Raw genomic sequence first — 20,082 nt, 5'->3', positions numbered from 1 at the left:
TCCACTAGGAGGACTATAATAAACAAATTAGAAAATTACAAAAGTAGGGGAAATGGGAACCCTCATACATTGCTGGTGAGAATGTAAAATGGTTCAATCACTTTGGAAAAGAGTTGGACTGTTCCTCAAAATGCAATTCCATTCTTAGGTACATCTCTAAGAGAAATGAAAACATATGTCCACACAAAAATTTGTACACAAATGTTCATGGGAGCATTATTCATAACAGCCAAAAAGGGAAAAATAATCCAAATAAATGTCCATCAGCTGATGAATAGACAAAATGTGGTATATTTATACAGTGAAATGTTATTTGGCTATAAAATGAAATGTACTGATACTAAGTGCTGATATAAGACACTAAGGGAAGTAAGCCAATCACAAAAGACCACATATTGTATCATTCCATTTATGTGAAATGTACAGAATAGGCAAAGCGATAGAGACAGAAAGTAGATTAGTGGTTGCCTGGAGCTGTGAGGGCAGGAAGGGGTCATGGGAAATGACTGGTAATTGGTATGGGGTTTCTTTTGTGGGATACTGAAATGTTCTAAAATTTGGTTGTGGTGATGATTGCACAAATCTGAGACTATACTAAAAAACAATGACCTGTATACTTCAATGGGTGAATTTTATGGTTCATAAAATATATCTCAATCAAGTTGCAGAAGAAAATAAGAAAAATGTGCTCACTTCGGCAGCACATATACTAAAAGAAAATAAGAAAAACAAGCACAAACACCTAATGTGTGAGTTCCCTTTATATGAATGTAAACCTAACCTATAGCATTTAGGTATGAATACTTGGGTCTTAGAAGGACAACAACAACAAAACCAAAATGGCTGCCATAACAGTTAATACAGCAGTTAACCTCAAGGTTATGACTGGAAAGAGGAATATAGGCAATTGCTGGAAATGTTTATTTCATGACCTGGGTGGTGGTTCCACGGCTACTCACTTTAAAATCATTCATTAAGCTTATGTTTCATGCACTTTATGTTTATATTTAACAATTTTAAAAGGTTTAAAAAAGTAAAATAAAACGATAAAAAGTACTAGAAAAATACCATCAAGAAATAAAGGGAAAGAATGATGGATCTAACTACATAAAACTTTTAAATAGAAAAAGTACTAACTCTCAGCACTGGCTAGGTACAGAGAAATAGATGCTGTCACGATGTGGGTAATAACATAAACTAAAGGCTGCTTGGCAACATGTATCAAAAGCCTCACATATGTGTGTAAGTTTTAGCAAGAATATTCATCCACATCTTAAGGAAATAATCAAAGACATGAATAACGACCTGGCTACATGTAATAACAATATTGCAATATTTATAATTTAAAGTATTTAAACAGTGTATTACTAACTAAAATATAATATATTCATCCACATACCCATGAGTAAATATATATTTACTTGACATCTAAAGTTTCCAGAATGTATTAAGTTAAAAGACACATTATAAAACAGCATATTCTATATTATTTTTTCATTTAGAAACATCGAAACGGATAATGTGGAAGTTATATACCAAAATGTTAATAGTGGTTTTCTTCATGGGAGGTGAAGTTAGATTTTGGGTGCTTTTGATTGTCTTCTGTTTTTCTTAATCTGCATTTTCTCTTTTCCATAATAAAGGAGAAAGTGACTTTTGAAAAGAATAAATATCGATGGTATTATATGTACCCTTAATATGATGTGATGAAAATGGAACCTCCTGTCTATGGTCTTCCTCCACAAAACCCATGAAAAAAACATAATCATGAGAAAAATGTAAACATGAGAAAACGTAATCATGAGAAAAACATCAAATTCCAATAGAGGGGCTTCCTACACAATAATTGACCACTACAGTATTTCTTAAAACTGCCCTGGTCATCAAAAACAAGGAAATTCAAGAGGAACTCTAAGGAAATATGACTCTCCTAAATGGAATGTGGTATCCTGGACGTGATCCTGGAACAGAAAAAGGACATCAAGAAAAAACTAAAGACATCTAAATAAACTACGGATATTAGTTAATGATAATGTATCAATATTAGTTCATTAACTGTAAGAAATGTACCATGCTGATGTGGGATGTCAATAGGGGAAAATGGGTACAGAATATATGGAAACTCTCTGTGCTATATTAATTTTTCTGTAAATCCAAAACTGTTCTAAAAAATGAACGTCTATTTCGCAAAAAAGGAAGTAAATAATAGTATCTGAGTTAAAATTTTTAATGTTTTTCAGTTTCAGATGATTCCAAATGAAATATTAGAATACATATATAGAATATGTGCATGTATGTATACACTCATGTACAGAGAGAATGAAGAAAATATTAGTTTTTTTAACATTCTAAAAAAACTTGTAATATGCTACATATTTATCAATATACACTTTTGTGTTCTATATATAGTATCAATATGTCTATATATATAAATCTCACCTATTTAAACCACTTCTATTTATGTAGAAATAGAAATTGAATACATACATATAAGAAATAGAGACATAATTATGTAAGAAATGTAAAATACATTACAATGCATCTTTCTGTGCTGTAAGACATGATGAACTAACTGTAAGCAGAATACTTATTTTGCTCAGTTAACAAATTATGCCTCCCTGATTTCTTTCTTTACTCAATGCTGACCACTGAAATAGCACATCATGTACTCCTAGAGAGAGCCAAGACAGAGAGCAAAGAAAGTGCTTAATAAAATAATTGTCTTCTTTCCCAAAAGGGAAAAAGTCAGCGGTGGCGATCAGTCCTCATAAGGCTCACTACTGAGCCCTGTGGAAGCTGCTTCCCCTGAATCCAAATAAACTGTACAATCTCATGAAGCCTGCTGAGAAGACCAAAGGGAAACGGCATTCCACTTGTTAAATGTTTATTATTTGAGCTTCGCAGCCAACTATAATAAGAGAGAGGGGAAACTGTCTGCAAGCTACATGCAGATTGAGCTACTCAAATTCCATGAATGTGAAATAGAACACTGAGGCTAAAAGCCTTCAAATTTACTAGGCGGTAGCTTGAGGGAGGTACTAGTTGGGAATCAAAGCTTGGAGCCACTAATTGCGTCAGTGATTTGAAAGCAGCTCAAGTGAAGAAAGAAATAAAATTTTTGACACTGGGAAAACTGCTGCTTCCTCTTGTTCTAAGAATCACAGTCCCGCAGAAGAAAGGTACAAATCTCTTCTCTCTTATATCTCCTCTCACTTTGATCTAAGAATAAATATTTTTACTTTTTCTTCAAGATGGAATTCTTCTCTATTACACTGCTGGTGGGTGGGATGGCTATAAGCTAAACCTTTCTTCCCGTATCTTGAGTTTTATGGAAATTGTTCTCACTGAGCCTCAATGACTACCCATTCTGTATTTCAGTTATTCTCCACTTTCCCAGTTGAATGTGGCAGGCATTCCTTTTATTAGAATAATGATGTGATGTCTCAGGTTTATTATGGGAATGTGCTTTAAATTACTGTAGGATTTTGGCTATGAGTACTAATTAAATAGGAAGGGCAAAAATAGAATACATTTTAGTAGACATCATGATGAAGTCAGTCGACTTAAAAAGTACATATATATGATTATTGAGCCAATTCCCAGGCTAATTATGGCACAAATTAAAGTCACAGCGTTATTGGAAAGAAAATTTTTTTGGCATAAACTAAATCTTCAGTCTTCTAAAATACAAAACATAAAGAAGAATGAAGTTTAAGGCCAAAAGCTTTGACTGTCATGTAGACATGAACCAACAGATTTGCATGACAGTAAAGTTTTGGGTTCAAGTACTGATTCTGCTGCCAATGGTCTGTCTTCTTGGGCAGAAGAGTGAAGCTCTTTGAGCTCCAGTTTTCCCAACTTTAAAATGATAAGAATGGATCCATTGTTTTTCCAAGGTTGAGATAAGGATCAAGAATTTTTATAAAGTATGTGTTGAAGTGAAAATGGATTAATGTAAAATCTGATCAATGGTATATTTTAAACAATCATCTATTAAATATTAATATTAGTACTAGCTATGATTGGTTAAGTGCCCAGTATGTGCCAGAACATATTACAGGAGGCCCCTTACATTATCTATTTTAGGGCTCACTTTAACTCCCAAGGGATATGCTCTAATCCACTTAATAGAAAAAGCCTGATAAGAAGACAGACTCAGAAAAGTCAAGAAACTTGCCCAACATCATAAAGCTGGTAGTAATAAATGGCAAAACTATGATTCAAAACAAAATCTGGATCTAAAGACCATGTTCTTTCCACTAGCCCCTTAGAATTAATTTGGCATTAACAGGAAATGAGGCATTCACAAGAGTAAATTTTCCCGGTGACTACATTTTAACTTTAAAAAATTTTATATAAATCTGTCTGGAAAAATATAATGCTTACATCCTCTTTCACTTTAATTAACTAACCAAGCTGAAGCCTTCTTTGGACAACTTGGGGTCAGGATTGGGGTTCTAATGTGGATCAGCAGCCCCAGTCCTCTGTGTTCCCGTAGTTCTCTCTGGGCTAAGGCTGAGCTCTCTGGCTTAAAGCCCAGCAATACCTCTCCCAACCCCCTGCCCCAGCTACTCTTCCATCAGTTAGGAAATCAGATAACTCGTGGGGTACAAATAAATCTAGGTCAACGTGACACTGGGATAAGAGCCTGATGGTGGCTCCTACTAAATACATCACGTAACCTGGATTCTGCTATTTGCTCCTTTGCTTCCTTCCGGATAGTAGCTGTGATCTTTGGAGATGACAGTCCCTAAAGACTGACCTCCACATCAATGGAGCCTTACTACTCTACAGTACCATCTTGTTTCATAATACCGCCCCGTCACTGGAGTTTTTAATTGACTGAATCTCATCTTACAGTTCTGAACATGGAATTACAATACGAAGACACCTAAATTCTAAAACCTATTGTAGAGCAAACCCTTCAGGAGATTTACTTACATACTTGGGTTTAGTTGCATGACACCTGAAACACAACAGGTAGTAAACACTCTCACTAAACAATAATGATGGTAAAGTGAGTCTTCAGCTATGCACAGGATGGTGGTAGCATGGGCCAACGCATTTGAGAAAGGTTTTCCTTAGCCTGAATGCAATCGCTTCCAAAAAGCCATCTCTCGCATCTCATCCCACACCAGTAGAGAAAAGGATCAATACCCCTTTGCACATCAAGCATAACATTTAGCACATAGCAATTAGTTGCTTACAAGTAGTATGTCTCCCTCTCCCGGAGCTTACAACAAAATGTAAGCTCCCTGAGGGAAGAGAGCGTTTTTATCTCATCTTTTGCACTCTACTCCCAGAGCCTTGCATCACACCTTCCAAACAGCATGTGCTTCAAAAACGTACATCCTCTCCTCCATTCATCTTTTAAGTGTTTAATGATATCTAACTGCTCCCTCCTCTACCACCACCACTTCCCTCCCCATCACTCCCTGGGAGGGACAATAAAGTAATCCCTTCCATGAGATTGCTAAAATATCTGTTAAGCAGTGATATAAAAGACAAAATCCCTGTTTTAAAAGTAAGGTCACAGTAAGGTTCCTAGGGAAAATTAATGCACATTTTCTCATATACCATTGATAAATGCCAGGCATTTGCTTTCAACACAGAGTGCTAGCATAATAAAAATATGCTTTGCCTTAATAGTAAAACAGATACATAATCTCAGTTGCAGAACTTTGTATATTTTAACTACATTAATCATTTTTTACCTTACTGAAACTGATGTGCCTATTGGAGCTGAAGACAGCACAGTACCAACTCCTGAGGTTTCTGTTCATTTTGATTTCAGACATTTACGCTTCATCAGGTATTACTAGAACACACTGTCCCACATTCGAGAACCCCTTGTCAGCTCATCATTTCATGCCTGGTGCTACTTGTTTACCATTCATCATCTGTAATATTAATGTCAGTTCTTCTACAGTAAACTAGTTCTTCAATACCTCTTAACTTTGGATTTTTTCCAGTTGACTTTTTTAATACCCAAATCCACATATGATTCAGTGAGCTCTGTATTTAATTCTCCTGCTGAGTCACTTGGAAGGATTCCGAGTTTTGCCGCAGATTCATAGAGAGAAATTTCATCTTTTAGTTCTGCTAATTCTTCCTAAAACACAAAATTATTGAAAGTCATTTTCATTATTTTTCCTATGAGAAGGAATCAGTCATTCTATCTATGGCTCAAAATTCATTTTAACCGACAGAAGGCAGAAACGCTTCTTCAAATACATTTTCGCACACATTTAAAATAACTTTATAAAGGTCAGCACATATCAGGTTTCCCAGGAAACTGAATGAAGAAATGAAGAAACGAATGAAAAGGCAACTGTAGGTAGTTTCTCTCACACCTCCCTCGCTTACATTTTGTCCTTCATGAAAAGTGTCCTTGAGCTGAGAAGCCGGTGGCAGCACTTTTTGACCTACTAGAGTAGAGGACAGAGTAGTCTGCCTCGCCAAGAATGTGTTTTAGTCTGCCAGTGGTGAAAAGGCAAAATACCTCTTTCCAGTGGAGGTAGCACTGGACCTCTTCCTCTGGCATATTCCTCTCCCTCCAGCGGAAAACGTGAGAGGCGCTGGAGAAGGATGCGAGAGAATTGCAGCTAAACTGTAGGTTTTGAAACTTGTAGATAACCTTATCTTTGGGACACACACATAGATGAAAGGACATGCCATGTGGAGGAGGTGGCAGGCAGACTGGCAGGAGGAGGCAGAGCCCTGGCTCTGCAGTTAGTCAGACTGGGCTTGACTACCCAACTGTGAGGGTGAACTTGTGAGCCACTCTCATGTCTGGTGTGGAGATGGTCCAGCCACCTCTTACATAAAGAAATCCAAGGTTCGGAAAAGTAACATGATTCAGTTACCCAGAGTCTCCTCCAAGGGGCAACACTCACTTGCAAAGCCTTGTTCATGTTTTCACTCATAGCATGTGCCTTTTGTGCTTGCTGCAGCTGGAGCCGTAGCTGAGCCACCTCCTGTACTGAGCCTATGGGGGAAAGAATCACAGAACACACCAAACGTCAAGGGCCAAAGCACCTATGATGGATAGAAGAACGTGAATTCACTGAGGCTAGCGAAGGGGGAGTTCTGCTTTATTACCTTTTCATTATCTTTTCAGGAACCCAAAGGTATAGCCAGTGGAACCCAAAAGGCATAGGCTTGGTCCAGACTTTTCCAAGATTTAGTAATGGCTGTGACCTTGCTATTAATCAACTCAGCCATGTCTACAGACCTTAACACTCCAGAAGTCCTTTAGTAGGAGCACAATATTCTAACTCACGGAAATCCAAAGAATAAATTCTTTGGAACCCACTTCTGCCCTCTAATAATAAAGCTACATCTTGCTGCCTTTAGCTTTTTCCTAAATGTTTTTATTCCACCACCACGATGTGAAAGAAGCCTATTAGGATTCTGCTTCTGAAACTTTAGTATCTTAATATTTTAAATGCACTAGGAGAGGTTCCCATTTAAAAGGGACTTTATTGGGTTTTCTCAAAAGAAAATGAGCATCTGGGAAATGGTTAAGCAAAGTAACGATGGCATATTATGCAACTAAAGAAAATCATATTTTTAAAGCCTTTAATGGTGAGGAGAAAGGCTCACTAAGTAATGCCATGTGAAACAAAAGGACACAAAATTAAACAGGGAGGAGGGACCCAAACAGAGCATGATCCAAATTTTGCCCCCACCAAAACATATACACACATATAGTTAGACAGTCTTTGACTAGAACTTTCCACTTTTGAATAACCCACTCTTACACACATTGTATGTACCAACAGGCAGAATTGACTTTATATACCAAAATGTGATTTTCATATATCAGTTAATAAAAAAAACCATTCAGCTATTTTCACAGTGTGAGCTACTCACTCACAAACAAGGCAATTTTGTCTGTACGGTAGTGTTTGTATAAACATTTGATCATTTTATTGCCTTTTACTCTATTGCTATTTTATAAAAATTAATAGGAAATAAAAGTACTGCTGAAACTAATGATAGGAAGCATGTCCTCAACCTTAATACCATGGAGACCATACGAGAAATCTTAAGCATGACAAAAATGTCACTCACTGGCTTCAACTGACCAGGTAAAGGGCTATTCTTTGTGAAAGGAAAAAAAAAATTTAAATAAATTACACAAAATGTCAGAACTACATGATCAAAGATCAAGTCTAAAAAGCAAAATATAATAGGATTTCATAATCATTTTGAGTTTCAGGAGCTAGAACCTACCATATAACATGTATTTTATTGTTCAATTTTTAAACATTCAGCTTTGGTATAGTTTTTAAAATGTCCTATGTCCAGAAACAAGGGATTGTCTATGCATGTGTGTATTCACTTCACTTGAAGGAAACACATTCAAATGTTAACAAGGGTTATCCCTGTGTAGTAGCATTATTGGTTATTTTTATTTTCTACTCTGTAGTTGTCTGTGTTTTCCAAATTATCTAATGAAAATGCACTACACATTTATACATACTGGGGGTGCCAAAAAAATGTATACAAGTGGACACTTTGGTCATTACTCAAGCAGTTATTCACCATAATCAGAAGTGTCTGGACACTGATGGTAACCACTTTGAGCACCTCTTGTAATTGCAGAAGTCAAACGTGACTTGTATTCATCTTTTGTTATCGAACTATATTGAGTATTACAATTTTAATAGTCTTTTCCTTTCTTAAAATGTGTACTTTTTTTTGCACCTTCTGCATATAATAATGTTAAAAAAGTTGTCACCAATGATCTTTTCTATCTTTTCTGGATTTTTGTAATTCACGGATCCTACTATGTTCTCTCTGCATATTAGACTAGACTTCTGGGGGACACAATAGCCCAAACAGACACCCACCTGAGTGCAACAAGTTCGCGCACTGCTTTTGACTGTCCTCTAGACTTCTTGTCAATCTGTTAATGATCTCAGTTTTTTCTAATTTGCTTGCTTCTTGATTTCTTTCCAGTTGTTTCACCTGATCTTTCAAATGACAGCAAATGTCTTCCTAAACAGAAAAAAGTGTTCAAGTCATTTTTATGATCAGTTATTAAATATTAAATCAACAATTACAATACATAATTGGATTGTAAGTCAAATATAAAATCATCACATGGCACCATCACTTCTTTTACAAGGTTAAGCACAATGGACTCAGAGTCAGGAGAACAAAGTCACATGATATTGGACGAGTCAACTTCTCAATCCATTTTTTTCTTTTGTAATTATGCTGATAAAGGTTGAATTTGATGATTTCTGAAGTCCCTTTCTGTTCTTTCTACATTCACAAGACACTTATTCTAAAATTAGATTTTATTCAAGCCAAAAGAGATGTGCTACATTCTTATTTGCATTTTACACTGTTAATGTAAGTGTACATATACATACTTAGGCAGACCACTCTGAACCACGGAGTTTGTATCCCAGGACAGTAAAGATACAGATAAATACATGGAAACTCACTCTAAACGGCCAAAAGCTGATGCTATTCTGAGCAGCCCAAAATAATCTCTCCCTCTTCTGAATTTATTTTAAGCCTGATCTGTTCTCTCATGTTTTTCTTTCTACCTTTTCCATGTCTTATTTCTCTTAATAGTCTCCTTGCAGGTGCCTATGCAGTGCCTTACACATAGTATGTGCTACAAAACAAAACTTAAAAACAAATGATAAAGGCGCGGCCGGTTAGCTCAGTTGGTTAGAGCGTGGTGCTCTTAACAACGAGGTCGTCAGTTCGATCCCCGCATGGGCCACTGTGAGCCGCGCCCTCCACAACTAGACTGAAACAACTACTTGACTTGGAGCTGATGAGTCCTGCAAACCACACTTAAATAAATAAAAATTTTAAAAAAAAGTGAGATAAGGTAAAATTTAAAAATAAATGAATAAAAATAAATGGCAAAGAAAAAAAAACAGGATAAATGTGTGTGTGTGTGTGTGTGTGTGTGTGTGTAATTGTATGGGGATATATATTAAAACATGGAGCATGTGTATCATGTATTCACGTTTGTTCAAAAGGTGTTTGGGAGTAATGAGCAATGGAATCCTGAGCCCGGATAGAAGAAATCACTCCCTCTCATTCAAAAAAGGCTGCTCAGGCTAAATTCCAGGTAAACATAGAGCATGGAAGAGGCCGAGAAGTAAATTAAGGTAATTAGTTCAAGTTACCTAAAAATGCCTAAAGAAATAGGTAAGAGGAATAAATGAATAAATGAATAAATAAATAAATAAATAAGAGGAATATCAAGAAAAGGCTTTGAAGCAGAGAGAAGGGATTTAGGGCCTGAGCCAGAGTACAACCTAAAGTCCAATAATGCCTCACGGACACCTCAGAAGGATACGGACAATATCCTTAAACTGAGGAAAGGGATTCTGAAGTCTCCCATTTTTACTTAAAAATTCATGTGAATTTTGTATTCTATTTCATATTGTAGCCATGTTTGCTTCAAATTTTTTCTACCAAATTTTTGAGCAAAATGAAGCTCTTGGAAACTGGTCCATGTTTATCCAGCACTGCAAACCTCTTGGCACACCGCTGCTGATTCCCAGGCCAGCTTGAAAAGCGTGGTGCTCAAGCCCCAAGTAACATGGCAAACACAATGAACAAGCTACTATTAGTAACAGTGTGGAGATATACGCAAGAAGGGGCAGGGGACAACTAACAGCTGTGTGCTGGGGAGATCTAAACAGATCTTACAAGAGACCGAGAACTCGTAAAAGTTCAAGAAAAGGTAGATATGAAAAACATCACAAACACAAGGCAGACTGGCAATAATTTTACTATATGCAAACAATCAATTAAACCATGTTGTTTCCTGTTGACAAGTTCAGGATATACTCATAAAACTGTGCGGTTTAAACACCAAAAAACAAAACCGAAAGAATGGTTCCGTCTTTTCTATGATTCGCTTGAGTGAGAACACTCAGTTCAAGACTGACAAAGGCAGACATCTTTTACGATGGAGTGAGAACAACTGTGGTGATAAAGAGAGAACAGCTGAATCCACGGGAGCAAGTAGAAGTGATTTCTAGTGCAGAGAAAAATGAGGATTAGGCCACACACACACAGAGGTTTGTGAAAGTCCCTTAGCCACAGAAAGTGTTTAAAGCTGAGCCCTTAAATACCAAATTAAAGAAAAGATAGGAAATAGATCAGGTGAAGGTCATGACATAGAAACCAAAGTCCATGACTTCATCAAAAGTGGAAGATTTTGGGCCGGCCCGGTGGCTCAGGCGGTTAGAGCTCCGTGCTCCTAACTCCGAAGGCTGCCGGTTCGATTCCCACATGGGCCAGTGGGCTCTCAACCACAAGGTTGCCAGTTCAGTTCCTTGAATCCCACAAGGGATGGTGGGCAGTGCCCCCTGCAACTAAAGATTGAACACAGCACCTTGAGCTGAGCTGCCACTGAGCTCCCAGATGGCTCAGTTGGTTGGAGTGCGTCCTCTCAACCACAAGGTTGCTGGTTCACCCCCTGCAACTAGCAACTGCAACTGGACCTGGAGCTGAGCTGGGCCCTCCACAACTAAGACTGAAAAGACAACAACTTGAAACTGAACTAAGATTGAAAGGACAACAACTTGACTTGGAAAAAAAAAGTCCTGGAAGGACACACTGTTCCTCAATAAAGTCCTGTTCTCCTTCCCCAATAAAATCTTTAAAAAAAAAAGGAAGATTTCAAGAATGAAGACTAGAATGAAGAAAGGTTTACACCATCAAGGAGATAATCAGAGATCTTCACATGCTACTTCTATGAATGGGAGAGAGAGAAGGCAGTTTAGAGGAAAGAGTCTAGGAGATACTTTGCAATTAGAGAGTTCTGTCACTCTAGGAACACAATGAGCTCCAAGAAGCTCATTCCATCTCATCTTCTCTGACACACTAAAAAACCCAAGAGGAACGCAGCCAAAGTAAAAAGAACTGTTATAATATGTTGTGAATGTATACAACCCTTTCCACACAGAAAAGCTATTGGCTTAAGGAAAACACTAAATTAATAATATAATTTAATAAGCCATATATTTCTCAAAATATACTAATTACACAGACATTAAAAAAAATAAAACAACTATATCATGGATTACTGAATCAGACAATCCCCATGTTGAATTTTGTCCTTTGAAATATAGTTAAACATACATAAAGCCTGTTTACATCCTGCTGTTTATTAGCTATTGTTCAATAAAAGTTTGCTGAACAGATGAAATAATATAATTAGTCTACAAGTTTAGCTCTTTTCCATTAAGGATGTGTTTTTCATAAAGCAGTGATTTTCAACCTTATGCGAGGGAAAATCTGAACCTCTTGGAAAATCTGAATAAGCTCATGGGTCTTCTCAAAAGGAGACCCAACAGGAAATCATACCCACAATTTCAGAGGATTCATCACCTTGCTGGAGCCCAGTCACCAGATGCCTAAGGAGATGCCAGGTTAGAACCTCTGTAATTAGCCAAACTCACTATGTATGAACACCTACTCCATTATCATTGTGTACATACAATACATAGTACATAGATACACAGTTGTGTGTGACTACACGAGAGCCACTCAGAACCAAGACACTGGAAAACAGCTAAATGATCCAGTTATCTGTACTTTGCTACTATTTTTCAAAAACTGTTTTACTTTTCTTTGTAACCTGCTGAATGGAGTGTAGTGGGGAAAGGTTTAACTGCCTCTTCAAAAACTTTTACAAAGAAAAAGGGAGGCAGGAGGCAGAGTGTAGTATGTATGTTATGTATGGTTACCAGTTATAAAAGAAAACCTTCTCTGTGTAGAACATACTCATGCATTTTTCTGATTATAGGCAGGCATCTCCCTAGCTCCTGGTTGATTTTCACAGCACCTCTTGAATCAAGAACTTCAATTTGGATTCCTAAATAATATGGATTGACCTTTCATTAAAAACACAACTGACAGCAAACTGACAACATAAGAGGGACACTGTAAGAAATGTCCCCAGAAAGAAAAAACTGTAAGCACTTTGGAATCAGCACTTTGCAAAGCAGTTATGCAATTATATGCAAAGGCTAACATCAGTGCTATGCTCTGTTTAGAAAAATAAAATAAAAAATAGTCACAGAATGTAACAGTGGAAAGGCTTTAATCAACACCTTCAATTCATAGTTCAGGAGTCTGAAGCCCAGTCAGCACAAAATCAAGACTTTGGTCTGTGTTCCCATCTAGTGTTCTTCTGTTAAAGGGGGCAAAGTGGGGGTGGTGAGAACAGAGTGAGCACAGGGGTTAAACACACTAGTTATTCCTTCCAGCCCTCCCCTACACAATTGTGTCTAAGTCAGCAGAGAATGGAGAGATCCTCAAATCATCCAGGCTGGAAAAGCCACCAGACTCCCTTCCTCTCATGATCCAAGGAGGACAACTCTCCGAGTCCAACTAACTTTAATGCTGGTACCCAAACACAGCCAAAGATAATAAAACTATATCTCAAATTCCATTTATTTAAATATTGTATAAAGTAAATTTTCAATAATTCGGGATAAGTTTTGTCTTTCTCCACCCCTATATATCCTCCACACTGATTAAATTAACAATATTTTTATATATTAAAAAATACACATTTAGGAAAATAAATCTAATAAAAACTCATATAAACACAGAAAAATAAAATGATATATAAGCAATTATTATTGCCAGTTATTATTGCCAATAATGCAATCTTATATAGCTCTACCTAAATCATGGAAAAATTTAGAGTCAGCTATATAAATAAGAAATAACAACCCAAATCAGGATGAATTTTACATGTAGTGAAATTTTCCATACCCTCACATCTTATTTTTCTTCTTCTCTTCCATTGGGTTAAATTAATTCTGAAATTACATTAAGAAAAATGTACTCTGACATTTTACTCATTCAAATGATTATCTGGGGTTTTGGAGCGCAAGCAGACCCACCGCCTGACTCACCATCAGCTTACAACATTTTATTCCCTTTGGGGCAAAAATAATAAAAATTGTGACATATGTTCAACTTTCAAATCTCAATGATTCTAGATCAAATATTCCCTATTTTATTTATTTTATTATTACCAAAATTAACTCTTCTACCAAGAACCATTTCTAGACAATCTTAATGATGGATTTGTTACCAAATGCTGGGAGACCCAAGAAAGGTTTTCTAGTGGTTAAGCTTCTAGGACAACCTCTCAAATTCAGGCCAGCTCCAAGAACACTCTTTCCTTTCAGTCTGGATTCATTCTAGGACAATGTGAACAATATGCATAAATACTCTACAAATAAAGGACTAGTGATGCAAGAAACGAGAAAAAACTAAACACATCCTACAAGAGGAAGGATTTCCAAAATCATGCCTTCAGGGCACATTCATAGATCAAACACTTTGCCTTTAAAGTTTTACTAACAATCAAAAATATACTGCAAATGTCCAAAATTTCTGTACGAAGAACCACAAAGTGTCACTTACAAAAAATAACCAGCTTTACTTATTGATAATAGGTGCTCATTTGAAATCATCCCAACCTGTTCGTTAAATGCAGTGAGTGTAGCATCCAGTTTCTTTTGTAAGGACAACACTTGCTCTTCATACTTCTTGGTGAGGCCCATCACAATGCTTTCATGCTGCTCTCGGGTGCGCTGAAGGGATTCTGAGTGATGAAGGTCCAGCAGCTGCTGCTTCAGGCTCTCCAGAGCCATTTCAGTGGTTCTGGACTTCTTCACCATCTAGTAAATAGACACAGATACCCATGTTTATAGGATTTTGACTGTGTTCTTTTTTAGGAACTTTAACTCTAAAACTCAAGCATGCTTCAATGACAGTAGAGAAGAAAAGGTCTCCCCGGGATGGCTCTAGTTCCTTAAGACTTCCCTTACCTGGGTCCTCCAGGCCCGTGGTTGCTGCAAACATTATTCACTGAGAGAAAAGAAATCTGTAGTTACCGGAGAAGAGTGAAAGATGACGTTGTGACGCATGATGGCAATGTGGGTACACGGTGAGGAACCTGCTGCTACTACACTAGTCCCAACCTGTTCACTTTGCTCTGTAAGCCAAGTGGCAGGGGGTGGGGGTGGGGGGCAATCCAATTGTTAGCTCATAGAAAAATGACAACTGTTTCTGGAAAGACTGATAAAAACTGTCACTGGTCATTTATTACACAGTTTTGAAAGTTGCAAAATAGTGGTGTAGGAAGCTAAATAATGATTCCCAAAGTTGTCTATGTCCTACTCCCTGAAACTTGTGACTGTGTTATGCTACATGGCAAGAGAAAACTACAGTTGCAGACCGAACTCAAGTTGGTAATTAGATGGCCTTAAAATAAGGAGATTGTCCTGGATTATCCAGATGGGCTCAATGTATCCACAAGGGTCCTTAAATGAGGAACACTGAGGCAGAAAAGTCAGAACCAGTGTCTTCTGGCTCTGAAGATGGAAGTGGGACATAAACCAAGGAACGCAGGTAGCCAGTCTCTTGAAGCTGGAAAAGGCAAGAAAATGGATTCTCTCACAGAGCCTTCAAAAAGCAACACCACCCTGCTAACACCCTGATTTTATCCAAGTGAGATTCATATCAGAATTCTGACCTCCAGAAAGATAATAAAATTTGTGTTGTTCTAAGCCACTAAAGTTGTGGCAATCTGTTATAGCAGCAATAAGAACCAATATACTTGGTGATTCTGTTGCTTTTATTTTTTTATTTATACTACTCTAGTTTTGACAAATTCAATTTCTAACTTAAAATAAGATTACGGAGTTATAACCTTTTACTACATAAAAGTAATTGAACTGTTTAATAACCATCAGTTTTCAAAAATTTTTAAATACTAATAATCTACAGTGATATTGTGATTTATAATAAATACATATTTGGTCATTCAGATGACCAAATATATATGTCTCATATATATTTGGTCTTCATCCAGTTCCTTGCTCAGTTTCCAAAACTCGTGAAGTTTGAAAGTGTTAAGAGTAATAAAATATGATATGTTAATGAGGTGACTTTTCACCTAAGGATGGGGCTGGTTACAAATAGAGCCAGCCAGGTGATTAGAGGGTTAGAATTTTTCAGCCCACCCCCGACCTCCCTCAAAGGAGGGGAGAGGAGCTGGAGGTTCAATTAATTGCCAATGGCCAATGATTTAATCAACTATGACTATACAATGATGCCTCCATCAAAACCCAAAAGGACAGCTTTCAGAGAGCATCCTGGCTGGTGAACACGTGGAGATTTAGGAAGAGCGGCATGCCTGGAGAGGGCATGGGAGCTCCGCACCCTTTCCCCATACTCTGTCCTATGCATCTCTTCCATCTGCCTGTTCCTGAGTTATATCCTTTTATAACTGGTGATCTAGTAAGTAAAATGTTTCTCTGACTTCTGTGAGTAGCTCTAACAAATTAATGGTACGCAAAGGTGTTGTGGGAACCTCTGATTTACAGCCAGTCGGTCAGAAGTACAGATAACAACCTAGGATTGCAACTGGCATCTGAATTTGGTATAAATAGTGTCAGAATGGGTGATCCCTAGATACCCTGTGGTGACTGAGAATTGCTTGGTGTTGTGTGGGAAGCCCCGACCCCCAGCCCAGCACTCCGCTGACTGGAATTTGAGTCTCATATTACTAAAAGATCTAGATTACACACAAAAATCAAAACTTCTAATGAGGCTTATTCTTCATTCTAATCCAGAGATTGCCACTTTATTCTAATACTACTTTAATTGCTTAAGACATTTATTCATTTGCTCAACAAATAATGTGGATCCTTTGTGCCAGGCAGGGTTCTAAGCACTTAAGGACATGATGGCAAGACAGGCAAGGTCAAAACTCTTACTACTTTCTGGTGGGAAGAGACAGACAGTAACAAGTAATAAAATGACATAATTCCAGATAGTTTAAAATAGAGTAACAGAATACGGTGTAATGAAGAGGAGTGGGAATATGGCGTTACGGGCTACTTTAGACAGAGGTGAATGGGAAATCCTCTCTGAAAAGGGGCCTTTTTTAGTTAAGACCTGAAGAATGAGAAGAGCCAGACATGAGACAACACTGTTTAAACTTTTCCATTAAAACATATTCAGAACCAGCCCCAAATCTCATCCAAAACCAAGGTCCCTATTTTACAGTCACTTTCGTTTTTAACTACCCTCCTTCCCCCCTCCAAAATGGTATTACTTTCATAAATCACCTACCAACGGGCTTAACTACCAATGACTGGCAACAATTTCCAATAGTCAAATGGCTACCTCATTAATCAAAGAATGTGAGGTAGCTAATCAAAGAATAGACTTGCTTTAAAGCAGGGGTGTCCAAATGTTTTTCAACGTTTTTCACCAAGGGCCGTATGCGGTAAAATACACAAACAGCCGGGCCACTCACTCGAGGTGAAATACGTATTGCCTCACGTGGTTTATTTAAGTAAACTAAATATATTTTTGGAATTTGCTGTGGGCCAATTAAAAATGGATTGCGGGCCGCAATTTGGACACCCCCGCTTTAAAGGCAAGTCTATTGGGGTCAGAAAATTTAGGTTCTGGTGCTTTGTCAATAACTGGCTTTGTAACATTGGGCCGGTAATTTAACCTTTCCAAGACCTAGTTAATTCGTCTATAAAATGGTAAACACAATGCCTCACTAATCAAAATCCCAACAAGATTTTTTAAAAAACATGAGAAGTTGATTTATAAGATTTAGAAGAAAAAATGTAAAAAAGAGCAAAAAAAATTTTAATATTAAGGGTAGCCCTTGTTTACCAAATTTCAGAATACACCATAAAGCTATAGTCATGATAGTGTCAGAACAGGTGTGGGGAAATATATATGAGAAAAAAATATATACAGGTTAGGTCATTTTAAACAATAATGTTCACTCAACATATACTGACTGCCTATTATGTGCCAGGCGCTGGGCTTAATTAAGTGGTGGGGCAACAAAGATGAGGGCAGCTCATTCCTGCCGTCAAAATATTCTAGGTCTATTATAATAGATGTGATCATTTTGCTTGGGGAAGAAAGCAGGGGAGACTTGGGCAAAGAAAACCCGTGAACAGGGGCCACTTAATCAAATAACAGGGTGCCGTGGAAAGGGCATTCCAGAGAGAAGAGACGGCACATACAAGTACATAGAAACAATAAACAGACTGTTGAGTTTGAGGAGAGTGAGAGAAAAGACAAGCAAGGATCAGATGGTTATCTTGATGCCATACTTCGTCCCACAGGTCAAGTGGGATCATTGAAAGGCTTTACATAAGGGAAAGATACAATCAGAACTGTATTTTACAAAGATTACGCAGATGGCCATAAGAGAGAATTTGAAGAAGGAACAAAAGACTAGAGACTAGTTATGAGACTTTAGAAATAGATGGTAGAATAGATGGTAAAATTAGGAACACGTGGATAGAAACAAGGAGACTCAACAGAACGTTAACTGACAAGATGAAGGGGAACTGAGGAGCTGAGGTCTTCTCCAGATTTCTGTGTATCAATGACTAGAGGGATGGAAGCACCATTCCTCCAAGGTGAGGAAAAGAATAGCAGGTTTAGGGTAGAAGAAGGTATAAACTTCAAAGGTCTTCTGAATTTAGTCTTACCAGACCAAAAGTGAAGTAACTAAACTTTTCACTGTAATAAATAACTTTTTATCATAAATAACCAAGAGAAAATATTTACCTGTTCTTCATTGACTTTTAATGCTTGTATTTGAGTCTCTAGTGCTTTTATTTGTGCTTCAAGCTCTATCTCTCTTTCTTTTCCATTCTGAAAGAGTTTCTGTGATTCTCGAAGGCTGAGGGTCAAACCATCCTTTTCATCTAGAACATTAAAAATGTTTATGTAAATGATATGTACTGTAGAGGGGCCCCAATTGCCACAATGTCTATCAAATATCAGATCTATACCACATATAAATGTTGTTACAATCAATTCAATTCAGATATTGAACTTCAGTTGATTTAGAGAAGACTAGAAAAGTTCCAAAAAAGAAAGCCTGCGTAACACCAAAAAAACTTTAGAGAACCAGAACCACACTTCCTTCAAAAATCTTATTGTATCCATTTGGGGACCAAAAGATTTCCTAACAATTATTTCAGCATCTGTTTACTTGACAAACTCCTGCTAATCAAAAAAGGAATCTGAGGACTAATTATTTTTTATACATAGCTGAAATGAACTCTCAAATTCACCTAATCTTAAATTTATCCCACGTACTTTACTATAATCACTCACAAGTTCTTCCCTCAAAATAAATTTTATGAGCATTACAGAAAGAGACCTTTTTTCACTATCAATTAAGTTTGAAATGAGCTGGAGTTCAATCACATTACTCTATAAATGAAAGTTCAACATTGACCAAAACTACAGAAAGCACGAAGAGTAAGCAATTATGATTTGAATTTGTATTTGCTCTCTGTGCTTCTCCCAGATATGGCTCCATTTTCTCTTGGCACATCTAAAGGAGTTCAGGATCATTAATTCTCACTTGGATTAAAACATTATGCTAATTTGTAGGCTCAGAAAATGTATTGTAAATACAAGTCTCTCTGGGAATTTTAATACTTCATCCAAAGTAAACTATATAAGGAATCAACAACTTTTTAGGACAGAATGCGATCAGCATAGTTAAATAATGTTCACTGATTCTAACAGCCTAATAGAAAAGGAGGGAGAAAAGGAAGACCTCAAAATAGTGTGTTCTGGGGAGAAGTAATCCAAGGAAAACTGTCAAAAGTCCTGGGTTTTGTTTCCTTCTGCCAGAGTCACTACAAGCCCTCTGACGAAGTGCATCAACTCTCTAAGCTTCATATTTAAAATGGAAACAAGATTTTAGATCTAGCGTACCTCATAAATACAGCAGTTACCTTACCTTTGATTATCAGAAGCTGGTGATTCAGATATCTGATTTGACGCTCACTTTCATTTAACTTTTCAACTAAAGTTTCTAGTTGTCTTTCTTTTGCTTTGTTAAGAATCTGAAGTTGAATAACCTGCATATTTTCTGCAGAATCTGATTTGGAATTAAAAACATTTGATTAGGTAAAGGCACACCAAAATATAAATTTGGGTTCTTTTAGGGCCATATTTTCTTTTCCCCCTTCCATCCCCCCTCACTCCGGTTCAAGCTGT

General features: G+C 37.2%; 1 protein-coding gene across 4 annotated transcripts in view; it reads right to left on the bottom strand.

Moving 5' to 3' along the window:
- CEP152 (centrosomal protein 152) overlaps positions 1-20,082 on the bottom strand; it is an 82,867-nt gene that overhangs the window by 39,717 nt on the left and 23,068 nt on the right. For all 4 annotated transcript variants that reach the window (XM_074327770.1, XM_019730686.2, XM_074327772.1 and 1 more), the window contains 6 exons: positions 19,823-19,963; positions 18,631-18,770; positions 14,493-14,693; positions 8,859-9,006; positions 6,897-6,988; positions 5,949-6,112 (listed from right to left, as the gene is read on the bottom strand). In XM_074327770.1, the coding sequence (XP_074183871.1) occupies positions 5,949-6,112; positions 6,897-6,988; positions 8,859-9,006; positions 14,493-14,693; positions 18,631-18,770; positions 19,823-19,963 (886 nt within the window). The remainder of the gene's footprint in view (positions 1-5,948; positions 6,113-6,896; positions 6,989-8,858; positions 9,007-14,492; positions 14,694-18,630; positions 18,771-19,822; positions 19,964-20,082) is intronic.

This window comes from Rhinolophus sinicus, linkage group LG03 (assembly GCF_036562045.2).
Source record: "Rhinolophus sinicus isolate RSC01 linkage group LG03, ASM3656204v1, whole genome shotgun sequence".
In the NCBI taxonomy this organism is placed as follows: Eukaryota; Metazoa; Chordata; class Mammalia; order Chiroptera; family Rhinolophidae; genus Rhinolophus; species Rhinolophus sinicus.
Note: the sequence above shows the minus strand (reverse complement) of the source record. Positions and strands in the feature narration are given on the sequence as shown.